The sequence below is a fragment of the Alligator sinensis genome, unplaced genomic scaffold, assembly GCF_000455745.1.
Source record: "Alligator sinensis unplaced genomic scaffold, ASM45574v1 scaffold388_1, whole genome shotgun sequence".
NCBI classification, from domain to species: domain Eukaryota; kingdom Metazoa; phylum Chordata; order Crocodylia; family Alligatoridae; genus Alligator; species Alligator sinensis.
Window position 1 is genome coordinate 919,122 of NW_005842394.1, and position 22,312 is coordinate 941,433.

Below are 22,312 nucleotides of genomic sequence, written 5' to 3' on the forward strand. Positions count from 1 at the left end.
CACCACCCCCCTGTCCACACCCTAGGGAGCTGGAGCCTGGGGGTGGGGAGCAGTGGATCGAGAGTGAGGGGCACCAGCAGGGCCAGGGGGCTGTTTTCTACTTAAACTATTTACTGGGTGAGGACTGGCCATCAGTGTTTATAAATGGATCCTGGTACCAAAAAGGTTGAGATCCAGTGATCTAGTTCGACCCCCTGCTCAAAGCAGGACCATCCCCAACCATCTTATCCCAGCCAAGGCTTTGACTACCTGGGTCTTAAACACCTCTAGGGATGGAGACTCCACAACCTCTGTGAGTAACCTGTTCCAGTGCTTTACTACCTGCCTAGTGAGAAAGTTTTCCCTAATATCCAACCTAAACTTCCCTTGCTGCAACTTGAGACCACTGCTCCTTGTTTTGTTATGTGCCACCACTGAGAACGGTCCAGCTCCATCCTCTTTGTTACCACCCATCAGGTAGCCAAAGGCTGCTATTAAATGCCCTCTCAGTCTTCTCTTCTCCAGGCTCAGTAAGCCCAGTTCCTTCAGTCTCTCTTCATAAGTCAAGTTCCTCTACCCTCTAACCATTTTGTTTTGTCCTCCACTGGACTCTTTCCAATTTGTCCACATCGTTTCTTGACAAACAACTTCTTTTCATTCCCTCTGATTATATTCAGGTAAAGAATTCAACACTGCTTTTCTATGGTGTCACGTCTTCAAAACCTGCCAGCTTATCTACATGATGGCAAAATGTTAGTTTCCCCCCTTTCCAAAGACCACCACTATCCCAACTGGAGCCTCAAAAGCCATGTCCAGAATATGAAATTATGACCGCTGCTTATAACCAGTGATAGCAAAGGGTGAAGCTAATCATGGCTTGGATATGGCTTTATTTGCAAGAATAGCTGAGGACAAGCCAGGTTCAGACACTGCAAGTTTTGACCACAACTACTCAGTGCTTAGCTAAGTTTGTCCTCAGCTACCTCATTGCTGACATCTGTTATCAGCAATTTTTACACGACCTGGATAACAATGAAAACTCCCCTGTTTTCTACAATGATTTCGTCTTCTTCCAGATCCTATTGGTTAACACATGGTTCCTGGCCAAAGGGTACAAATGATATTACAAATACATTCTCACTTCAGCACTCGCACTGGCCAGTGCAGTAAGGGACACAACCTCATGATGTCCTGCAGGGCCCTGCAGAGCTTCTTCCTCATGTGTTGCTTTATAGGAATTATTTTAATCATAACTTTCAAGTTCATGTAACCACTGCAGTTATTTGTATTCTGTTCTGCTTTGTCACCTGCCAGCTTGCAAAATGTTGCACTGAGCAGAATGGATCTAGCTCTAAGATGTCTGTTTTCTTCCCCCCAATATGTGGCAATAACCAATGTTTGTGTTTGCCTCCTTCTCTCAGGGTTTTCCTGGTGACTTTGGGGAACGAGGACCTCCGGGCATTGATGGGAATCCAGTAAGTTGCCAAATCTTCATCATTTTTCTCCTCTTTTCCATTTCATTTTACACCATATACTCTGTAATGCTGGTGGACTGAATTGCAAAGGAAGCTATTCACTAATTCTGGATTCCACTTTTCTCTCGGCCCTTTCCTTTTGTTGCACCCCAGCTCTGCTGAATACTTTCTTGGCCTGAGCATGTGACTGAGGAATCCCAAGCATGGACATGGAATGGTTTTGGTCTTTATCTTTCTGTATGCTGGTCATTCAAATATCATCTATACCAATTTGTACACCCTGGGCTCCATCCAAGGCCTGCTAAAAAGTCACCAGGACTTCTTTTTCCTAACATTGTAAAGTTTGAGTCATGTAGGTGTCACATGGAAACTGGCCCAAAGTGGCAGGTCACCGTCTGGCTTTTACAGCACCCCCTCAGTTCAATCCTTTTCAGACTTTTGAAGACAGTTTTTCTCAGCAGTCACTGCTTATGGGAACAGCTGAGGAGTTGTGGAGAGGTATCGGTGGAGATAAAGAGACAACTAGTTACCACGCTGCTTTAGGGAATGGCCAACGCCTGTCCTTTTCACTACTCCCCTTGGACGAGGAAGAACTGGCTTGGCTGACATTCAGCTCCGCTCACTTCTCAGCAAGCAAGGCTAAAACTGAAAGGGGCTGTTCTCTTTGCTGCATCTCATTTTTCAAACCCGCGAACACTCAACCTAGCTTCACAGCCCATCGAGTCATTATAAATTATGTATCCAGAGTACTTTCAGGAAGCTGTAAGATCCTCTCTCATCTAAAGTAAACTTTAATACAAGTGAAGAAGGTGTCAGGATGCCAGCTCTGGAACCAGAAATCTCCAGGGAATAGATGCAGCATAGGAAGTGGCTGACCAAGCTTCACACTGCCTTGTAGACGTGCCCTAGCCTTAGTCTCAAATTGAGAGCGAGAGATTTCTGCAGGCCATGCAGGTGTTGGAGTCCTGCAGATTTTCAGATTGCCCTGCCTGACTTTCAAGAAGTGGACATTTCTCATGGGAACAGAAACTCTGCAGCACGTGTTATATTCCAGCTGGATGTTAGTAATATTTAATCTCTATTAGAACCAAGCAAAGTAATTCAGACTCAGTAATATATTCACGACATTTTTTCTGCTCACGAACTATTTCCTAATGGACTTCAGGAGTTGTGAAATGTATGAATTGTTCAAAATTATTTGTGACTCTTTGTTTATTCCTCCTGATTAGCATATGAACAGTTCCTGGCTGCTTCTTGTAGTTTCTGGTGCCCGGGCTATTTATCAATAATTGCACAGCATTGCTTCTGTGCCTTGTTTGGATGACTTGACTTGCACAAGGCAACTGATTCAGCAACATCTTGAAATTTCTGGCCAGCACAAATTAATTTTTCACAAGAAAGTAATCCCTGCTAGTCAAGCTTGGTAGCTCCGACTTCCATGGGAAGTGAACACAAGAACTTCATGAACACCGTTGGTTCAGACCTTTAGGTTTTAAAGGGTTATTCTTAAAAGTTTGGTTTTTTGTTTTTTTTCCCAGTCATTCTTCTCTCGGCTCTAGACATGGGTCAGGCTGGAACCAGAGCCTAGAAGCGAAAGGCTTTACAGATCACATTATCAATCCCTTGAGCCACACAGTCCTTTAGGAATTAGGGAGATTATAATGTTCACAGAGATTTTCTGTGCCAAGAATGTGTATTTTTCAATTTCCAAGATGTCTAAAGCCTAATCAGAAGACGTGTCAAATGGCAGACAAATGCCAGTTCCTAGTGCTTGCGAGAGATGCTAAAGGAAGCAAATGTTCCCTCTACTAAATCATCCAGAAGAAGTGCTCTGCTTTCATCTTATCAACAGCTTTTAAATATTAATGTGCTTCGAAGCCTGCAGAATGAAAACAGCCTGTTCAGCTTACTTGAAGGGAGGTTCACGAGGTCACAAGTGGAGTCACAGACAGAAAAATTCTGCAAGGTCTGTTTGTAGGACACACAGATATGCTGAGTTTGCTAGGTAGAATATGTGGTGAAGATGCAGACAGACAGTCCTGGGACCTGAATTGCCTCGTCCTCTCTCTGAAGTGCATCAGCCTCGATTTTGTTGCGTCCTTTGCCACTGCAGCCAGATTGCCGCTAACAACATCCGATCCCCGTTTGACCTGCATGACTAACGCTTCCTCCCCATCCCACACAATGCACTCTCTCCCTTCCCCACCAGAAAAATCTTATGCTACATTTTGACAACCATCAGGTTCGTGCCATCCACTGATGCTGCAGTGCCCCTTCCCCTGAGGCGTTCTCACCACCGCTCACTCGGAAATCCAGCCTGCCACACCAATAACTCAATAGACCAGGAGAAAAAATGTATAACCCAACCCCCTGCCAACAGCAGAGTCCGTAGAACTCATCAGGTATTCAGAGAAACAAGGATATTATCCAGTCCGTCTGCTGGAGAATATCAAACATGTTTTCCCTCCTTGCTGAACCAAGCAGAGAGGGGCCAGAACTGAATGTTTTTAAGGCAGACCTTATTCCAGTCGCTCTTACCATCCTGAATCCCACCTGAGAGAACAATGGCTTGGCAGATGTCCAAAGTATGTAGGAATAGACCTGGCCATAAAAATCAGTGGTGGGGTTGAGATTGAGGCTATGAAACCGTTTTGTGTGCATGCACATACCATTCCTTCGCTCCATTTCTAAGTCACACCGGGGCCTTCAGAAAAATCACTAATTCACCAAACAGGCTCCCTGTAAGCAGAAAGGCTGTTGGGACTGAGCTGTGCATTAGTACCCAGCCAGTATAGAACAAGGTAAAGTATGTCCAATCCAACGCAGATTATGTGGAAAGAGCATGTCATTTGTACTACTCGAGCCTCTAGAGGCCTCAAACGCGATGGAACGTTACGCTAACTCTGTACAGGGGCAACGTAAAGGTGGCGTCGCGCATTCAGCTTAACACTAAGTGCGGTTAAAACATGAGCAGACGTGCGTTCAGCAGTTAGCACATGTTAAGTGCCCTCATAATGTTGCAAAGTTGTTCCTTTTCAGGCAATGGTTATATCCTAACATATAGTAACTTTAAGAGGTCCCAACAGTCCAAGTGAACCTGCGACATCACCCTTTGAGACAGTCCTTGCCCCAAAGAGCTTACAGCTGGAATAGTCCAGGCAACCAGGAGGCATAGCTATCCTAATTTTCAGATGGAGAACTGGGGCATGGAAGGATATAGGTGACTTATTGTGTTTCACATAGAGTGAAACTGCAAAGGTATTTAGGCACCTGGAGATACAGATGACTTTGTGGGGCTTTAGTCTAGGGCATGTCTGAACATACCATTAGGCTCCTGTAGGTGCCTAAATGTTTTTGAAAATCTGGCCTTGAATGTGTCTTTGGTGGAGCTGGAAACTAAGCCCACATGCCCTGAGCTCCTAACCACAATCTCAGGTGGCAGTCTGTCTTCATAAATGGTCAGAGCCAACCTGTTATTGAAAGGCCACGAAGAGGAGCAGGCTCTTTCCAAAACCACCTGCATGAGGGGCATCCATAGTAGTTGCTGAAAAGGAGAGGGCAGAGTAAACATCCCTGTGCATTGGGTACAGTCACACCACGCTGGTTATCGGCAATCAGCTGTAACTTTGATAACAGCAGCACCCCGGGGTGCCTTTGGGGTACACTGGGGATAATAGCTTCTCTTTCTTACACTGATGTTTTCATCTATATTTATTGCCAGTTATTTGCTCTTTGAGAATTGGATGAATCTGACAGAATTCATGCCTAGCCAGTAATAAGAGCTGTTTTTCACCACATCCGTCCAAATGACTGGGCAGTGACAGCAGAATGCCTGCAGAGAGATTCCCGCTGACATGATCTGAGTGCCTGAGCAGCCTCTCCGTGAAGAAGCCGCCAGTGCAGAAATTAGACTGGTTTTCCATTTGAAAATGAATGGTTTGCAAGATGGTATGGAGTAAATCAGGCCCAGCATGAGGAGGTTGCAGGGTACAATAAACCACCCTCTTTTTCTGACTGTGTCAAGAGGCCATGCCCTGGCCCAGCTCTGCCCTCTGCAGCAGCCAGCAGAGTTGACCCCCATGAACAACCAGAAGCATTGCCAGTCCCAGGGCAGCTCTGCAGCTCCCGCCTCTGCATGCAAAGGGACTGCTCTTACCAGTAACCATCTCCTCCAGTCCCAGGGCAGCTCTACAGTGCTCCCAGAAGTACCGACTACCGTCCCCACTCCCCCCAACCCAAGGCCCCACCACTTCATGGAAGTCCTGTTCATCTGAGCGGCCTCTTCAATGACAGCTCTCATTGCATGCTTGACAGAGAGCAAGTGGAGTTGCAAAGGGATGCGATTCACCCAAGGCAGGCAGGCGTCTGGGATCAGAGCCATGGCTGGAACTTGGATTTCCTGGTCTTCAGCGCCATACTGCCTCCCTTTTACCCATTTCCCAGGCATTCATCCTCCTCAGGGTCTGCGCTTTCCCAGGATTAAAGCAGCTATTTTCATTTCCATCCCTACCCAGCCCTGCCCTGCTTCATCCTTTCCTCTCTCTCTCTCTCTCCACTCCTTCTCCCTCATCCTGTCTTTCTCCCCTTGCTCTCACCTGACACACTCTCCACGTCTTCTCTTTGCTTCCCCCTCCCCCTTCATGAGTGTGCGCATGCACACACACACACTCTCACACACACGCACGCACGCACGCACGCAGTGAAATGCTTCTTTTATCCTGCCTGCTCCTGGGAGGGGAAGTCGGTCTTGCACATAACTGTGGGGACGGCAGCAGAACAACAAGTAACCTTCTGTCTGCAAAGGCTGCCCTCCTTCATTAACATGCTTTCTGAAGATGGAAGCTCTAGATTGCTTAGGCTATTGGAAGGGGGTGGGGTGGGGTGACGGAAGGAGGGGGCTGATCTTTTCCCTTCCCTCAAGTCCTTGAAACACTGAGCCACTTTTCAGCCTCTGTTTGTCTACAAAGAGTCTGTAACCATGTGGGTCTGTCTTTCCTTTTAGGGAGAATTGGGAGCCCCGGGCCCTCCTGGAGTCCTTGGACTCATTGTAAGTATGGAAACAAATGCAACTTTGGCTTCGGCGGGCTTTAACCCTTTCAGGGCACAGCAACCACACACAGATTTGCAGTAGAGTTGGGTTTTTTTCCCCTCCTTCCTCGGGCATTGCAGGGGATACAGCACTGCTGTTTCCGCGGGGAGGCAGAACAAAAGTATGACGCCGTTGAGGGAGGGGAAGCGGAGGTGCTGGGGGAGCGGGGGGAACGTAATGTAATTCCTGAGGTGCACCCTTTTTAGGCAGAAGGGACGGGTTTGGAAATCAGCCCCACGTCCCATTTCCAGGTAGCTTGCCCTTTCTGTAACTAGCCCATGTATTTTTTAAAGATGGGACAGTGTCTTTATTCCAGGCCAGAATCTGTTTTCATCTTTAAAACAGACCCTTTGACCAGCAAACGAGACGGTTTGATGGAAGGCACGCTGTTCTTGAATAGTGATATTGTGCACTAAAGAATATCCTACCATTTTAATAGGTAGGAATTGAACAGCCCCCGCTTCCAAATTGCCACTAATAAGAAAGATACTGAAGATGGTAAAGCATGAGTAAGAATAACGATGATAAACATCCAATCCAATTCAGCCTTCTGATATATCTTCATCGACCCAAGAAGGAGTGGTATTTTTCCCGTAAGGAGCTGTGCTTTGGGTAAATGAATGCCCTATGAGCTCCCTCTGGTTCTGAGTTAGTACTTCCTCTATTTTTTAGCATCAGGTTTTACTATTATTAAGATGACTTTTGTTCACTATTGCCTCCTCATAATGTATAGCAAACTGTAAACTTCCATGCTACTGGCAGCTAAGGATTCTCTTTTGTATTGCAGTAGTGCCTGGATACTTCAGCTGAAACTGGGGTCTTGTGGTGCTAGGCAGGAATTGGGGCCCTGTGGTGGTAGAGGTTCCCTGCCCCTAAGAGCCTGCAATTGGACTAGACAAGGCCTAGTGAGAGAGAGAGAGAGAGAGATTATTTATGCCCATTTTACAGACAGGAACCAAGGCAACTGGAGAGTGAATGACTAGCCAAAGTCACACAGGGAGCCTAACAGAGCCAGGAACTGAGCCCCTGTCTCCTTTAACATATTTAACCATAAACCAAAAAGTTTTCCTGAAGTTCTCAAACAGATCAAAGGAAAGAGCTTCAACCATGTTCTAACTGTAAAGCATGTGCCAGGACTGGATATGGCCATGCATCCCCAGGTTTACACTCCGATTCCTCATTCACAGAAGGGCTCAAGCCTAGGATCATATGGATATAAGCTCCAACACACACCTTCCTCTTCAGAAGAGACCTGCAACCTTCTATTTAGTTTCCCTTTACGTTATCGCAGATATCATCACTTGGACAGTCAAGTTTTTTATTTAAAAATGTGATATGACTAAGGTTTCAAAAGGACCCAATTCCTGCTTCCAGAGGTGATAAAAAGGAGCTGAGAATCACCAGAAGGTAGCCTCACCTTGGCAGGTTTGCAGACTATTTCATGTCCAAGACAGCAACAAAGATGACAGCAAATTCTGTGTTTAGTGTAGTCAAACCTCAATGTCCTCAAAGCCCAGTTATGACCTTTGGTGACTCTAAGATCTAACTGCAAGTGACAGAGACTAGATGCTAAATTCACTGTTGTACATCCAGCATCTCTAGCTGATTGAAGAACCTGTTATGATACCTCCATCTTTCTATCCTCAGCAACCTCAGAATTCCCTGAGTTCCAATTGAGTAAGGACCAGTTCTTTCATTGCTGCTCATGTTGGTCCATCTTCAACTCTAAGCCTTCATATTTTTTGGGCAAAGCATTTGGCCCAGCATCCTTCATCCAGCTGGGAGCCATTGCATTGGCTTTGCTTCCAAAGAAGAAAGGAGCTTCTTTCAAACACTGGCTTTGGGAGATCAACTGCTAAGTTTGCAGGCTTTCGTTTTGCTTTCCTCCTTACTTTCTGATTTTTCTTTTGAGGCTTTTGATTTAAGAAGATGAAAGTGTTAGAACCACTTTCCTCTTCCATACCTCTACCTGCTTCAGTACTAAGGCATCTGTGGGGACTACCCGTCCAATTCTGGAGCAGAGGAGAGTGAATTATTTCTTAGGAGCAATCTACTTCAAGACTAACACCTTGATGAATGGCATCTCTTCTTCCCACAGACCCATTTTTATGCTTATATTTTTAAAGTTTGCTATTTTTTCCACATGAAATTTCCCTTCCCATGACGGGTTCTGCAGTGCTGGTAAAGCAAGAAACACTTTTCTCTCTAATTTCTATGTCTGTACCTTTCTGTATCTTTGACCATCTTTAGGAAATGCTATCAGTTGCTGGACTCCAGCTACATGATCTTTGGCCACCTAGCAATCACAACCAGGATCTCCACTGAAGGATACACCAAGAAATCTCTCCAAATTGCATTAACCTCCAAATGAAAAGGAAGAAGGATCTAGTCCACAGCATACAGACTGAATCAGTGAGCCCAGAGCACTATATGATGTATTCATCCACCTGGAAGCTGTATGAAGAAGGGCCCAGCCTGGTAATGAAGCCACATGCAGAATTATTTGAATTCACAGCAATGTGGCCATGAGCCACAGCTCAAAAATTAGATCCACCAAAATCCACCAAGGAGACTTTATTTCCAACCTGAAATTCATTCGTGGCTGGTTCCTAGTGGTCACCATTCATCCCTTGTGTCTACAATATAGCCCCACTGGCAATAGCATTATGGCCCAAAAAACACAGTGAACTTTTACAGAAGAGTGACCTGGCAGGGGGTAGGACAACACGGCAATTCTCCGTCACTGAGAGGCCTCACAATTCACTTCTTCCTTGCAATTTGTGCGCCATTCCTTCTTCAGGTTCCAGAGCTCCAGTACGAGTGAGCCACGCGAGGGCAGATCTGGTTCGTTTCCATTAGACACGTCGATGTATTTGCACTAGCAGTGTGAGTTAGTGGCTCTTCTACCAGCCATGAAGATGACTTCCATTCAGAAACCTAAGGAAGCTCTGGGAAATGGGGTCTCTAGGAGCTGTGTTTATCCAAGAAAGACGTGCCTTCTCTCATGCATCTTGCTATAGGCAGAGGCTGCTCCCTTGGTCTCACATAGCTTGCCCAGGAAGAAGCAAAGTCTTTCCCTGCCTAGCTTGTGTAAGGGACCCTGAGCTGGTTTTGGTGGATAATACCTTCCAGCATTAAGTCATCTTGGTTTTGGAAAAGTACTGGATTCTGAGAAACCCCAAGTGAGCCTGATATAGGAGAGACCATCTGCTTTCCTCTCTCTTTAATATATGCCTACACTTAACCTTCCTTCTTCTAAAACAGGTACAAGCAGAAGATGGCAGACCTTCTCCTTTTTCCTCCCACCAGGTGGAAAGAGGCCTTTTTTCCTAGAGCGGGTTGCCTTGGCACAGAGAGCACAGCAGATCCTGCAAACTGATTGGATGACAGTGCATGATCAAGTGTTGTGTTTGGTGTTTGGGATCCAACATGCTCCTTGCCGAACCCCATTGGATGGCTTCCTTCCCTCCCAGCTATAAATGCCCTGGTTTGCAAACAGCTTCCGAGCTCATTGCAGGTGTTTAACTTACTGTCAGAGGGTGAAAGAACAGAATTAGATGTAACTGGAGCCTCTTGCTCTCATAATTAACTGTGCGGGCAAGCTTTAAGTAAACGCTTTCCTACAAGAAGTCTTTATGCTGGATGGGATGAAAAGGGGATCTGTTTTAATACAGCCACAGCTCAGCACTCATGGTGCGTCTGCAGCCACATTAGCTCCTGCTATAGAAATATTCCTTCAGCAAAGGCTTCCCTGTTTATTTACACATTACAGGAGAGCTCAGTACACTGTATCACTGGCTCCCTTCATGGGGGCAAAGCCATCAGAAGCCTATTTCAATACAGTTCTGTGAAGGGTTTCTTTTTAATATGTATATGGCTTGTACACACCATGAACTCTAGTGTCCTTCCTAGCTACAGTTTTTATTCACAGACCTGACACATTCATGCTTTGTGGGAAAAAGTCCTCAATGCAGCAGAATTTCCAAGCTGCCTTTGGCTACTTATACCCATAGTTTCATCCTCTCCCCATCTCCTCGCCCTCCTCCTGTCCACAGATGTTAGAAATATGAACCAGATAGTGCTCCAGGTCTTGGAGTGTTGCTTTCTAGGTTGGATCCCTCCTTGTTTCACTCTTCTTTTAAACAGACCCTTAAAGGTGCCTTTGAAGAAGAAAAATAAGTTCTTGAACACTAAAATATTGTGTTAAGTCTCTTTGTGGAAAGAAGCAGCTTCTGTAAAAACAAATCAACTCGGACAAGTGCTGAAAAAGTTGCCATCAACACCTTCTGAGGAAGCAGCGAAGTTCTGCTCCTTCTTCATGCCAATGGAGACGCCGTGGGATAAAAGAGCTGTGCATCTGAGGGAGCTTTTAGCTCAGCTTCTGAATTTGCAAAATACTTTTATTTAACCAGAGATGAAAGATAGCTTTGTGGGGTATTGGCATTGATATAGCTCACAAGTCAGTCCTCTGTAGAGGACATATACAATTCGGCAAACAGCCTGGAGCTGGTACGTTCAGTAGGTGACAGGGCAAGACTGTGAATAAATGTGCATTATAGAGCTCTTATTTCAGGTGGCTCTTATAATAGTTTAGTTTTATAGACAATAGAAGAGGAAATTCCATCAGTGTTCAAAAGTTAAGGAGAATGAATGGGAGAACGTATCAAATGCAACTTCAAATCCAGACCTTCAGGATCATTTCTAGCTGAACACAAACATAACTCATTTAAAAGAGCCATTGAACTGTACCTCTGTGCCCAGACCTTCCCAAGTAATTAAATCTTGGTTTCCTAAATGGCTTATAAAAGGCACCTCACAATGTTCGGTATCTCATATTGAGATCTTTAAGCCCAAACATAGCACTCATAAGTGCCAAATAAATCTTGAAATAATACAGTAGAAAACCGTGTCCCCAAGCTCTGCCTTTCTACTAGCACTAGAAGTGCCAGCTCAATAGAAAAGAGGAGGAAATGAAAGTTCAGAGCTAACCCACCCATTTCTCTATTTCAGTCTAAGTCGTTCATGAAATGCTGAAAGCTCCTCATTAAAATAATGCCATAGTCAAACTTATAAATAAGCCTCAATCAGAGACTCACAGGAATATATTTAGTTAAAAGAACTGATTGTTTCCACACCTGTGGGACCATTAGAGATTCAGATACAGTGGTGTCCTGAAATTAGGGCACAAACATAAAATATTGAGAACTGGATGCTGTTTTTGGCAGGAACTGGGAGATCACTTCCAAACTCAGAAGGAGCCATCCATTGTTTCCCTTTACCCATGAGCAGCATCTTTCATTGAAAGTACCTTCCCGTACACTGCATATTGGAATATGTTGTTCCATGCGTGGGAAGAGATGGTCCTGCGTGTGGAAATCTTGTGGGGTGAATTGCAGCATTCACTCTCCTGCTAGCTTGGAGGATGTGCCAGAGCTGGAGCGCAGTTAAAACACCCAGAATTTCAGTAGCAAAGGTTTTTCTCTGCAGAAGAGGATCCATCTGTGACTGCCCTGGAAGTACTTCTTAATATTAAAACAAGTGTAACTTACACTGTCTCTACAGGAGATTGTATAGAGGGGAATCGAGTCAAACTGGCATTCCACCCTACTTACACCAGGTCTACATTTGATCCTTAGACCTGAATGTGGATTTATTAATTAATAGAATTTTATCCCTAGCTTGAACTTCACATAATTAGTTTCATATCTAGTCCACCCCTCCAATTACCCACCAGTCTCTGCAAGCTGTATTTTAGACCTTCTGCGGGCAGAACTTTTTCACTGTGGGTTACTCTGGTCTTAATCCTATATTCAGTTTGGAAAGCTGGGCTTTGTTTCCCTGCGTAAGCTTCAAGTGGATGCAGGTGCCATCACTTCTTATACTAGCACCTGGCCTCAGTTGCACAGCAGCTCATAATGCTCCATGGGAATAAGACCTGTTTGAACAGTCATCACACCTGTCCACCAAAGTGACTGCACATCAGTGGTGGGTGAAGTGATTGCAGTCAAGAGCTGAAGTCTCGGTTACAAAGTGTTTTGGGTTCCTTCCTACTAGGTGAAAAACAGGACACAACGTAGGCTGTTCTTTTTATTCTGTTTGTAAAATACATATTTGGTGTTACTCTAGTTAGTCGCCATCTACACCATATCAATCTCTTGACTAGTATCAGGATCTTGTTTCCATTCAAATCAATGGCAAAACTTAACCTTAAAAGGAGTGGATGAAGGATTCTGGTAGGAGGATTTTCATACCACACAAGGGTATCTGTTGACCGTACACATATTGAATTTGGTTTATTTTCTTTTTCTTACTAGGGTGATATGGGCATTATTGGACCAATAGGCTTTCCAGGACCAAAAGGACTAAAGGTAAGAGAGTAACTAAACCTAGTGCTCTCTTGTCTGGACTGAAGATTGTTCTGTTTGTTTTTTGGATGAAAGTGGCCATCCTTACAAAGAGCAGGATGGGCAGCAGTAGTGTTTATCCACTGACCCAGGTAAAGGATTGCTAGACATAATGTCACTCTGACAATCTACAGCAGGTATGAATTACTGGGGAATGCGAGGAACATTTTCCCCGTGCAGCTTTAGACCACAGGTTGTTTGGTAGTTAACTGAATTGAGAGTGCAGCTCAGAGGCTGCTTTGGAAAAGGCCTGGTATTCAACCTGTGACCTGTGCGGGATGGCTATGGATACCATGGATTTTGGTCCACGGCCTCATTATCTGTATAAATGACCTAGACATGATGCAGGTCTTCCAAGTAGATATGGCTGCAGTGCTCGGGCTCATTGTTTGCTTTGTCTTTTTCAGGGAGTGATAGGAAACCCTGGAGAACACGGACTGAAAGGTGATAAGGTGATCTGAATACTCCCTTATTGCACTGTGTTTTATTCTGCATGCAAAATCCCATTTCTAGCTCCTGTTTCTTTATTCTGCACCATGTTCTGGGCCCCGTTCTCCCTTCTGCTCTGGTTCTCTCCCCAGATCCTACACTCTTAAGGCCTTTTTGATGTCCCTCTTTTCTTTGATTTCTCATTCTTTTTAAATAAGGTATCAGCCCTCCACCTTGTCAGAAGACCTCTTGCCTGGTTACAAAATGGGAAGGGTACATTCCTGCAGTGCATATGGTTTTACCCTTTTCCTGGCAGCAAACAGGCACAGTTCCTAGGGTGGAAGTTTGAGATCAGTATGGATCTTAATCTGCTCTACTTGATCTGAGAAAGAACTGGAGGGATTCGAGACCCTAACCTTGAGCCTTGTCCCAATATGTATGTGAACCTGGCACCAGCCATTGAGGACCCAAATCCTAGCTATGAGCAGCCTCTTGTACGTGAACATTTACTTCCCTCAGAGTCTCTGCCTCAGCTCAGCTGCATTTCTACAGCCAGAAGCAGAGAAGCTCACTAAATATAAATTTCCCTTTTAGATAAACTAACTGTGCTAATTACTGTCCACTCCTCTCTTGGGCTTCTCTGTTTTTATGGTGATGATGTTTGCATTTGGGTTTTTAGTGAGTATATCATTTGCTGATGCGGTTTTGTTGGTGTGGCTCTTCCCATGGTGGATTGTGGTGCGATGAAGGCTTTATCAGTGAAATTACCATTCTCATGTTTCAGGGCATGTTGAAGGGTGTCACCTGACACGAGATAAACATCCAAGCAATATTCTTCTTATAGTGAAGAAGGTGATTAAAAGGCAAGACCTTTCCATTCAGTGCAGAACCAAGATTAGACATAACATTTGGAGCCCCAGGGAAAACTCACTTAATGAAGTCATTGCAAACCTTTGTGCCAACACTTATGTATGTCTGTTCAAAAGTGGCTTATGTCAACTTGTCTCAAGGCAATTCATCTTATCAGCAAGCTAAGTGATATGGGCTGCTTTTAAAAAGAAATTAGAGGACCAGTGGTTGCAGTGGTCCAGTAAAATGGCTTAGAAACACACTTTGAGCTGACCCCCTGCAGTTCTATATCTGGATGAGTCTAACTCTCACATGCAACCTGCTCCTGTAGGTGCTGCATTGTAGGATTTAATCCTCCTAAGAAAAGGGAAACAAGATCAAGAGTACTTGATTTTGTGATGAGGATTGCATAGAGGGTAGAGAAAAGAGAGCATTAATTTTATTGTGTTGCCTCATTGTTCACTTGCAGCTGTTTCTAATGAATAGTTAAACTGGGGGTAGGGAAGCAGTGCTGAGGAGCAACTACTCCCATATTCTGCGTAGTGCTAGCAGCTCAGTGCCAGTGTTCCCATGTCCCCAGATTTAATTTCTGTTTGGTCACCTTTCTGCCTGGGGTGGGAATGAGGAGAGAGGGTGTTTTTGGACAAAAGGAGGAATTTCTTTCAAGAGCGAATTGCAAATCACTTCAGTTCTGGGTCAGAACTCCAGTGGCCACAGACTCTCCCATCTATCCTGAAAGATTTGGCTGTATATGTTACGGACTGGTCAGGGTTGGAGGAGTTAAGCCAGTGCTTGGACTCTTTGGCCATGCAGGCAGTATTTCGATCCCTGTTTTATAAAAACGATCATGTCTCTCTCAGATATTTTTATGGCCCCTGTTACCACAGTCACTCATTGGTAACCTTAATGCAGTTTTCCTCACACCACTCCTGTGAATTAAGAAGGCTTTACAGCACTGAACCCGAGTCTCCCACCGGGCACGCTACTGTTCAAACCACTGAACTGTCCTTCCTCCCAAAATCAGCCTGCTGCTAAATTATTTTTCATAGGTAGTTTAACTCCCATCCTACTTCCAGCATCTCTCCCTGCCTCTGAGAAAAGATCAGAAGAGCATGGAGTTTCCTCTTGTGCCTCTGGCTACCTCTCCTACTGCACCCTCCTCTGACAGGACATGTTCACAGCCTGACTTTCATTATAACTTTTTCCCTATTGAAGAATGAGAACCTATCTAGGTCAGGCTTCCTCTAGCCAGAAAGTGTTGAGTTAGCACTTGAATAACCAGGGGTGCTATCACATATAGAGAGGGCTTCCAAACAGCATAGGTGCATCTTTTTTGGGAATTGCACAGCCAGAGTGCTGGGAAACACAGGGCCGAGGCAGTAAAACCGAGTGAGACTGACAGCCTTGTTCTTATTGACTCAGGTGTGTGCAGGCACTTTTGACTTTCAGATATAAACCCCTTTATCCAAGAGGTCAGACCACAAAATCTGCTGCACTCTCTTGCATGAATATCTGCCAGACTTATCAGTGTACAGTAAGTTTGGGAAACCCAGGGGTTGATCCAAGGGGGGGTGTGCACTGGCACACTTGCACCCTGCCCCCCTTGATTCTTGTTCCACCCAAAGTTTAAAACCAATTGCCTGGCAGCGGCAGTAGCATTTGTACTCAGGCAATGCTGAGGAAGTCACTTGACTTCATGGCTTATTATAAAAATCTACATGACCCCCTCTAAACTCTTCATTCCACAGGTGTTAATGACCCTTTCTTCTTTTTAATGGCCTTGATGTTCCACCAATCAAGCTAGCTTTTGTTCTGCAACTCTATCTGTTAGCTGCTCCTGGGAACAGAGCTCATATTTCACAGCCCTGCAGACTGTTTTAAGTCATTCCAATCAAGTGATGTTTGTTTTCGCTTCAGTCTTAACTGAATAATACAGCCCTAAGCCCCTAGCATATTAGTAAAGTTTCTAGTTTCTTTTTAAATGGAGAAAAGTGCATGCCATCTTATATATGATGATGCACCTCACCATCTGCACCGCGCTTTTCAAAATTTTAGATCTGCCCTAGGGGGAAGGCTTTCTGTTTGGGCTTGTGTTTTCCAAGTCTTAGGGTGCTTGAATTATGGCATTTGTATGCAGATTGCTGGCCTGTTTTCTAATATATAGACATCCTTTTTCCAGGTGATCAGGAAGGCACTCATTTGCTCCCGTGCCACTTCAGCAGAGTCACTTGTTTCATCTGACTGTACATTCTGTCTTTTTTAAATGTAGGGAACTACAAGCAAGAAACTTGTCATCTTCCCCTACTTGCTTCATTATATTTTTATTATTTGTATTATAATATCAAGTAAGAGGGTACTGTTGCTTGTGGTTAGTATGTAGAGAGGGGTCAGTCTTTGCCCAAGTGCCTACAGTCTAACTAAACAAAAGATTCAAAGAAGAAAGACTCATTTTCTTCATTGTTCGTGTGGGGGACTGAGGAACAGACAGATCTGCCCAAAGTGACGCAGAAAATAGGGATAGAAATTGAATGCAGATCTCCCAAGCCCCAGTCCAGCATGTTAATACCAAAATCATTCTCTATTTCTGTCTTTCATCTCTTCCATTAGATGCCTCATAGGTCTTTCTTTGACCCTTTTATTGCCTCCTTGCATGCTCTACTTAAAATGGCTTGGAGGAGAGGGGGAAAGGACCTCAATACAAACTGATTCCACTCTGCATTCTCCCCTACTCACCTCATTGGTAATTTCCATCTCTGTCCTGCATTTTATGTTGGTGGCAGAATTTTTTACATGGTCATTCTCTGATCCCTTAATCTCTTTCCTACCTGCCAGACCTTGGCTTCATCATACCCCACTGCTGTCTCCTTTCCCCCCTTTGCCCTAGTGGCCAGAACTTTAAGAATCCTCTTTGGCTCCCATATTGAATCTTCTGTCTGAAAGTTTGTCTACCACCATTCCTGGAAGTTAGCCAGAATATAATCTGGCTTTAGCTCTGCCTCTGCAAAGATCCTAATTTGTAACTTCTTCTGACTAATGCACTTCCCTTGACACTGGACATGGTGGGTGAGATTATTGAGAGCTTTTTTGATGAATGCACTGAGACCCCCCATCTGTATTACGCCTAAAACCATGATAGCAAACTAAACTCTGATAGAGCATAACTGAGCTCTGACACACTTAGGTGACACAGTTCAGCTTTCACACAACAGCATTTTCCCTTCACAACTGCATGTTTCCCGGTCCTTACTTATCTACCAAACAGGTTGTTGTATATGTGTGTTATTTGTCCAGAGTCCCTCAGAAGAATGCACTCTCTCATGTAGGGTCTGCCAAGTTGGATGGATATGCGTTGCTCTCTCTGGTGTGCTCCCATGCACATGCGCACACACACACCTTGGAGTTAAAAGAATTGATTTCCCCTCATACAAGAAAACACAGTAGATATAGTGCAAGTATTATATTAATCTGACAATCTTGTTTGCAATCTTGCTCATGAATTCGAGTCAGAACACAGAATAGAAACCAAACTTTTCAAAAGGATTTGGGATGCCCAGTCTTTACCTAATTTAACAGGGCCCAACATCGAAGAAGGTTTGAGTAGGCACCTCTGAATACACAGATGTAGTCTATGTATGTCTATGATTCTATGAAATATCTAATTGGGCTACCAAAATTACCCATCTTGGCCCATGTGCTACCCATATCAATATTGCATATGGAATCAGATGTCCTACAACCTGGATAATAAATAGTGCAAGCGGCTCAGAGGCTCATAAGAAAGAAACCATCATTTTAGGTGAACATGTCTGCCCTGGGTAGGCATCAGAACAGTCTTCTATTTCAAACTCCACAGTCCTGTCCCAGCATGGCGTAGGTCTTCTCTAAACACCCCCAGTGGGGTCTGGCAAGTGAAAGCTGGACTCAAGAATAAGAAGGAAGCTTTCCTAGAAAATGACCTAGTGACTTACGGGAGGGGGACTGGCAGGGGAGAGAGGGAGATTGTGTGTACGCATCCCATTTCATAACCAGCTTGGCTTTCTTCCGGGGGGACTACATCCATTGGACAGGTTTGGGAGTAGGAGTTAAGCTCCCAGTCCTGAATGGGGCTGCAAGAAAAAAAGAATCCCAGACATTAGGTACCATCTGAAGACTGAAATGCTGGATCAGCAGGCATGGTGCAGCAGGCAAGCTTGCTTCCTCCTTTCTGCAAGTCATCCCTAACCTTTCATAATTAATAACTTAAGTCAGATGAGAGCTGCCTTTAAGGGGCTAATTCCTTCCATCTGCCACTTCGTGCTGATTCGCAAAGGTCTGAGAGGGAATTATGGTTTTGAGGGTATCCCACATCCTGCCTGGCATGGGTGGGATTGTAACACCTCCCATCATGACTTTCAGTACTTGGCCCCGCTTGCGGGTCCGTGCGGAGAATCTTGTGCCTTGCTGGAGTTTGCTGCCCTAGAATCGCAGAGCAGGGCAAGACATAGACACCCTAGGTGGTAACAAGCAAGAAATCCCTACTACAAGAGCCCTCCACCTCCAAAGGGAAGCTGAGAATTCATGGAAGGTCTGGCCTCTCTGCTTGGAGCTGATGTTTATAATGTCTTTCTAAGGACAGCTAGAGTTATTTTTGCTTATACATCTGCAGTGTCATGCTGAAATCAGTTATTACATTTTTTTCTAACTCAGACAATTATAGTAAAAGCACGTGTCCTTCTGGCATGCTTCAAACTTGAGGAAAGCTCCCTTCACCCCTGGGCTCTCACATAGTGCATTAGAATAGAACAAGAGTTGGGTCATATGTTAGTCTTTATAAAGGCATGAGACTCGACTGCACTGCTGAGATCTGACCGAAAGAAGTGTTCTGGGTGGGAATACCACACTCACAGAAATTTCACTGCCATCTTTGTTTTCCCTTGAGGGACGTGGGGAATCTGTGCCAACATATTGAGATAGTTTATCCCCCTTCCAAAAATGTGTATTGCTGAGCTTTCCATGGAGCAAAGCAGCACAGGAATTTAGTCATTGCAACAAGATGTAAGCTGTTTAATCCCAAACATGTACATATCTTCATTGTGACACAGATTTATGGGAACAGAGGTCAACTGGTAGGAAGGACACATTTCTAGTCATACTGCTGCAATTATATCATCAGTGAGGCATTGTGGCAACTAGATGGACAGGTATGCAGAGGGTATGCCAAAGTTGGCTAGTGTTTCCTAAATCCATCCCATGCAAGGGTCTATACCTTGCCCTTCAGGGGGTAACAATAGTGCATACAACCTCTGTTCTCCCATAAGCTGAATCGACCCAACCCCTTCCAGTAGATAGGATCACTTGTCCATTATTATGTTCTATGGGGAAGCCATTCCTTTTTTCCTGAACTAATGGTGGAGTCTTTTGGCCTCTTGTTTTCTGGCCTAGTTTCTGTGCGTACAGCTAGGAATTGGTTGAGCTGCTGAGCAAACCCAACAGTTTCCCTTGGATGAAATAAGCTGTAGATCATGGGAAAACCATGCAATGGGAAAAATTGATGGGGGTCATTAGTTACTTGCACGCATGAAAGAATTTAGTGAACCAATCCAGTTGGAAGTCCTGGGGCTCCTGGCTCCTTTAAATACTTATATTGGGTCTCAAATGCAAACTCTCCTTCTAATGCCAAACACAAACCCTTGGCACGAGGGACACGCAATAGCTAGCCTCAAAGCATCTGCGAGCACACTAGGCCTTTTACACAGAGCAGGATACTGTATTCCTGCACTCGGAGCACTAACTTCCTTACAGCTAAACACCCACCCTTGCACAAGTTTAGCAACTAGTCCCCGTTTCATTTGGCAGTTGTTGTGAAGGGCTGCTGTATCTTTTTATAGATGCCACATGAAACATATGCAACACCATACATGATGAACAAACTCTCCTGCTTTAATCTCAGATTAAGTGTTCCTCCTCACTCTAAGGCTGCTTATACAAGTAAATTGAAGCTGCTCTGATGCGCTGTAATTACAACACATCGGAGCAGACTCGATTAATTGAGTCTGCTGGAGCGTTGTAATCACTGCGCTTCAACAGACTCCAACGTCACATGTATCAGTGTCCCCATGCTGAAACATGGCAGCGGGGGTGCTTTAACTAAAGCTCATTCAACGCTTGTTAAAGCTTCCACGCTCCCCACCTCCCGAAGCATGTGTGTAAACGCCCTATGAATCAGGACCTCGGAGCACTTTTCCTTATCTCAACATCACTTCTTTTTTTCAGTCGTAGTTTGCTCGTTTCTCTTATCATTTTGTTCCAAACTTTAAGGACACAAGCCTGAGTCATAAAGTGAAGATCTGGATTCAGAGTTGATATGCTCCAGGCAGTAAAGGCATTTCCTAACTCTAAAAGCTACATTTAAAATATAATTTGGCTTTGACTAATGTAATTGTAGGTGGCTGAATTGCTTGTTTGTGCCAAGAAACTGCGGTGTATGACATGTAATAACACATGTATTGACTTACTTGAGGCCCCCCGCAAGTAGAGTTTAGAAAGTTATTTGCTATCTGCAAATCTTGACAGCCTCCCTAAACCCTCTCTCGGAGTTGCCTGGAACGGATTCCCATTCCACGTGATCTCTACCACTGGCCTATAAACAGGTTTTCCTGCAGTATGGAAGAGAGGCTCACTCCCATTTATGAGCGCAGTCTTTAGCTGCTTCCTAGAATATCCTCTATAGAGTAGGCAAGTCTGTGACCTCCATGTTTTTAAAGTCACTTCTTGGTGACTAGCCCTCAAGCTTGGATAGGTTAAAAACCAAAGAGCAAAACCAGCCATCTCCACCACACCCGCCACCACCAACCCCTTTCTTTTGGCCCTTTGACAGAATGATCACGAAGGCAAGGTGGGTCTTGGAACAAATCTTGTGTGTGACCGTAGGGTAATTTCTCATCCTTTTCTGAAACAAGACAGCCAAGTGGTTTGCATGTTTAAGACTGGATTGGATGAAGGAATAGTAAATACAGAGCACCGGAAAATGGGGACAGGCTAGCAGTGGCAAGGAGATGGGTGGATGAGCGGTCTTTCCCCTCCCAAATACACAGGGTTCATTTTAACTAGAGCTGTGTGAATATTTATTTTGCTTGTTTCTTTGCACTACCAAAAAATGAACAAATATTGTTTCAAGTCAAACTAAGTGCTTTGCATTTGAAAAAGTGTCTAATGTTATCCCAGCTAGACAGTTAGTCCAATTAAAGATAATGCCCTAAAAATCCTTATATGGGCCAAATACATTAGTTTTGAGTTTTCTGTAGGGTTTTTTTCTTTAATATCAAATTGAAGTTCACTTGAAAGGAAATGTTTCAAACAAAAAGAGGACATGTTTTGATTTGAAAATGGCTAAACAAAATGGTTTGATTTTTTTTCAGAATTCTTTTTTTTAAATCAGAACAATTCAGCAAGTTCAACTTGAATCCATTAAACATTTCTGTCAACTTGAATATGCACTTTTTCGCAACGAAAAGATTTGTCCAGAAATGTGACCCAGCTGTAATCTAGACTAAGTAATGGCCCTTCCATTGTTCTCCTGAATGTCAACAGAAGCAATTATACTAATTAATTTCTGCAAGAACAGGGTTTTTATTTGTTGTTTGACGAGAGCCACTTGGATTTCTTTCCCAAGCTTTTGCTATCTGTGGCTCTATATTTGAAGTCCATATGTCCTCCATACATTTCACATTTGCAGTATAGCTGTGTGTGTTTTCCAATGTGCTGGTGGCATTCTCAGTGTGTGGGACATAGCCTCCATCATGTCTGTTGCTATTGGATCACCTCAACTTTTAAGGCATTTGCTTCTTAGATATGTGCACTGCAGAGAGAACAACCCCCCTCCATCGCCACCCCTCTGTCACCTTTCATCGCTGTCTGATTTTCCGAACAGTCAATCCCTGTGGCAAGATGGTTGTTTCTTGGTAGGAATCAGAACAGGATATTCTAGACAGGAAGTTCACGAGTTAATGACAGCCTGCCCATGTAAGACACGACTTCTTGGGTGGGATTCCCAAAGAGACCCATGTCTTTCTGAAAGCCAGATTTGAATACCTGTAACAATTCTGTAG

The 22,312-nt window shown here is 44.3% G+C and overlaps 1 protein-coding gene across 6 annotated transcripts in view; it reads left to right on the top strand.

Annotated features, from left to right (window-relative positions):
- The window catches only part of COL27A1 (collagen type XXVII alpha 1 chain), a 227,542-nt gene that overhangs the window by 91,431 nt on the left and 113,799 nt on the right, over positions 1-22,312 (top strand). For all 6 annotated transcript variants that reach the window (XR_003095497.1, XM_025211218.1, XM_025211220.1 and 3 more), the window contains 4 exons: positions 1,401-1,454; positions 6,457-6,501; positions 12,858-12,911; positions 13,355-13,399. Coding sequence is in view for 5 of the 6 variants with exons in the window: in XM_025211218.1 (XP_025067003.1) it covers positions 1,401-1,454; positions 6,457-6,501; positions 12,858-12,911; positions 13,355-13,399 (198 nt within the window). In the remaining variant the exon portion in view is untranslated. The remainder of the gene's footprint in view (positions 1-1,400; positions 1,455-6,456; positions 6,502-12,857; positions 12,912-13,354; positions 13,400-22,312) is intronic.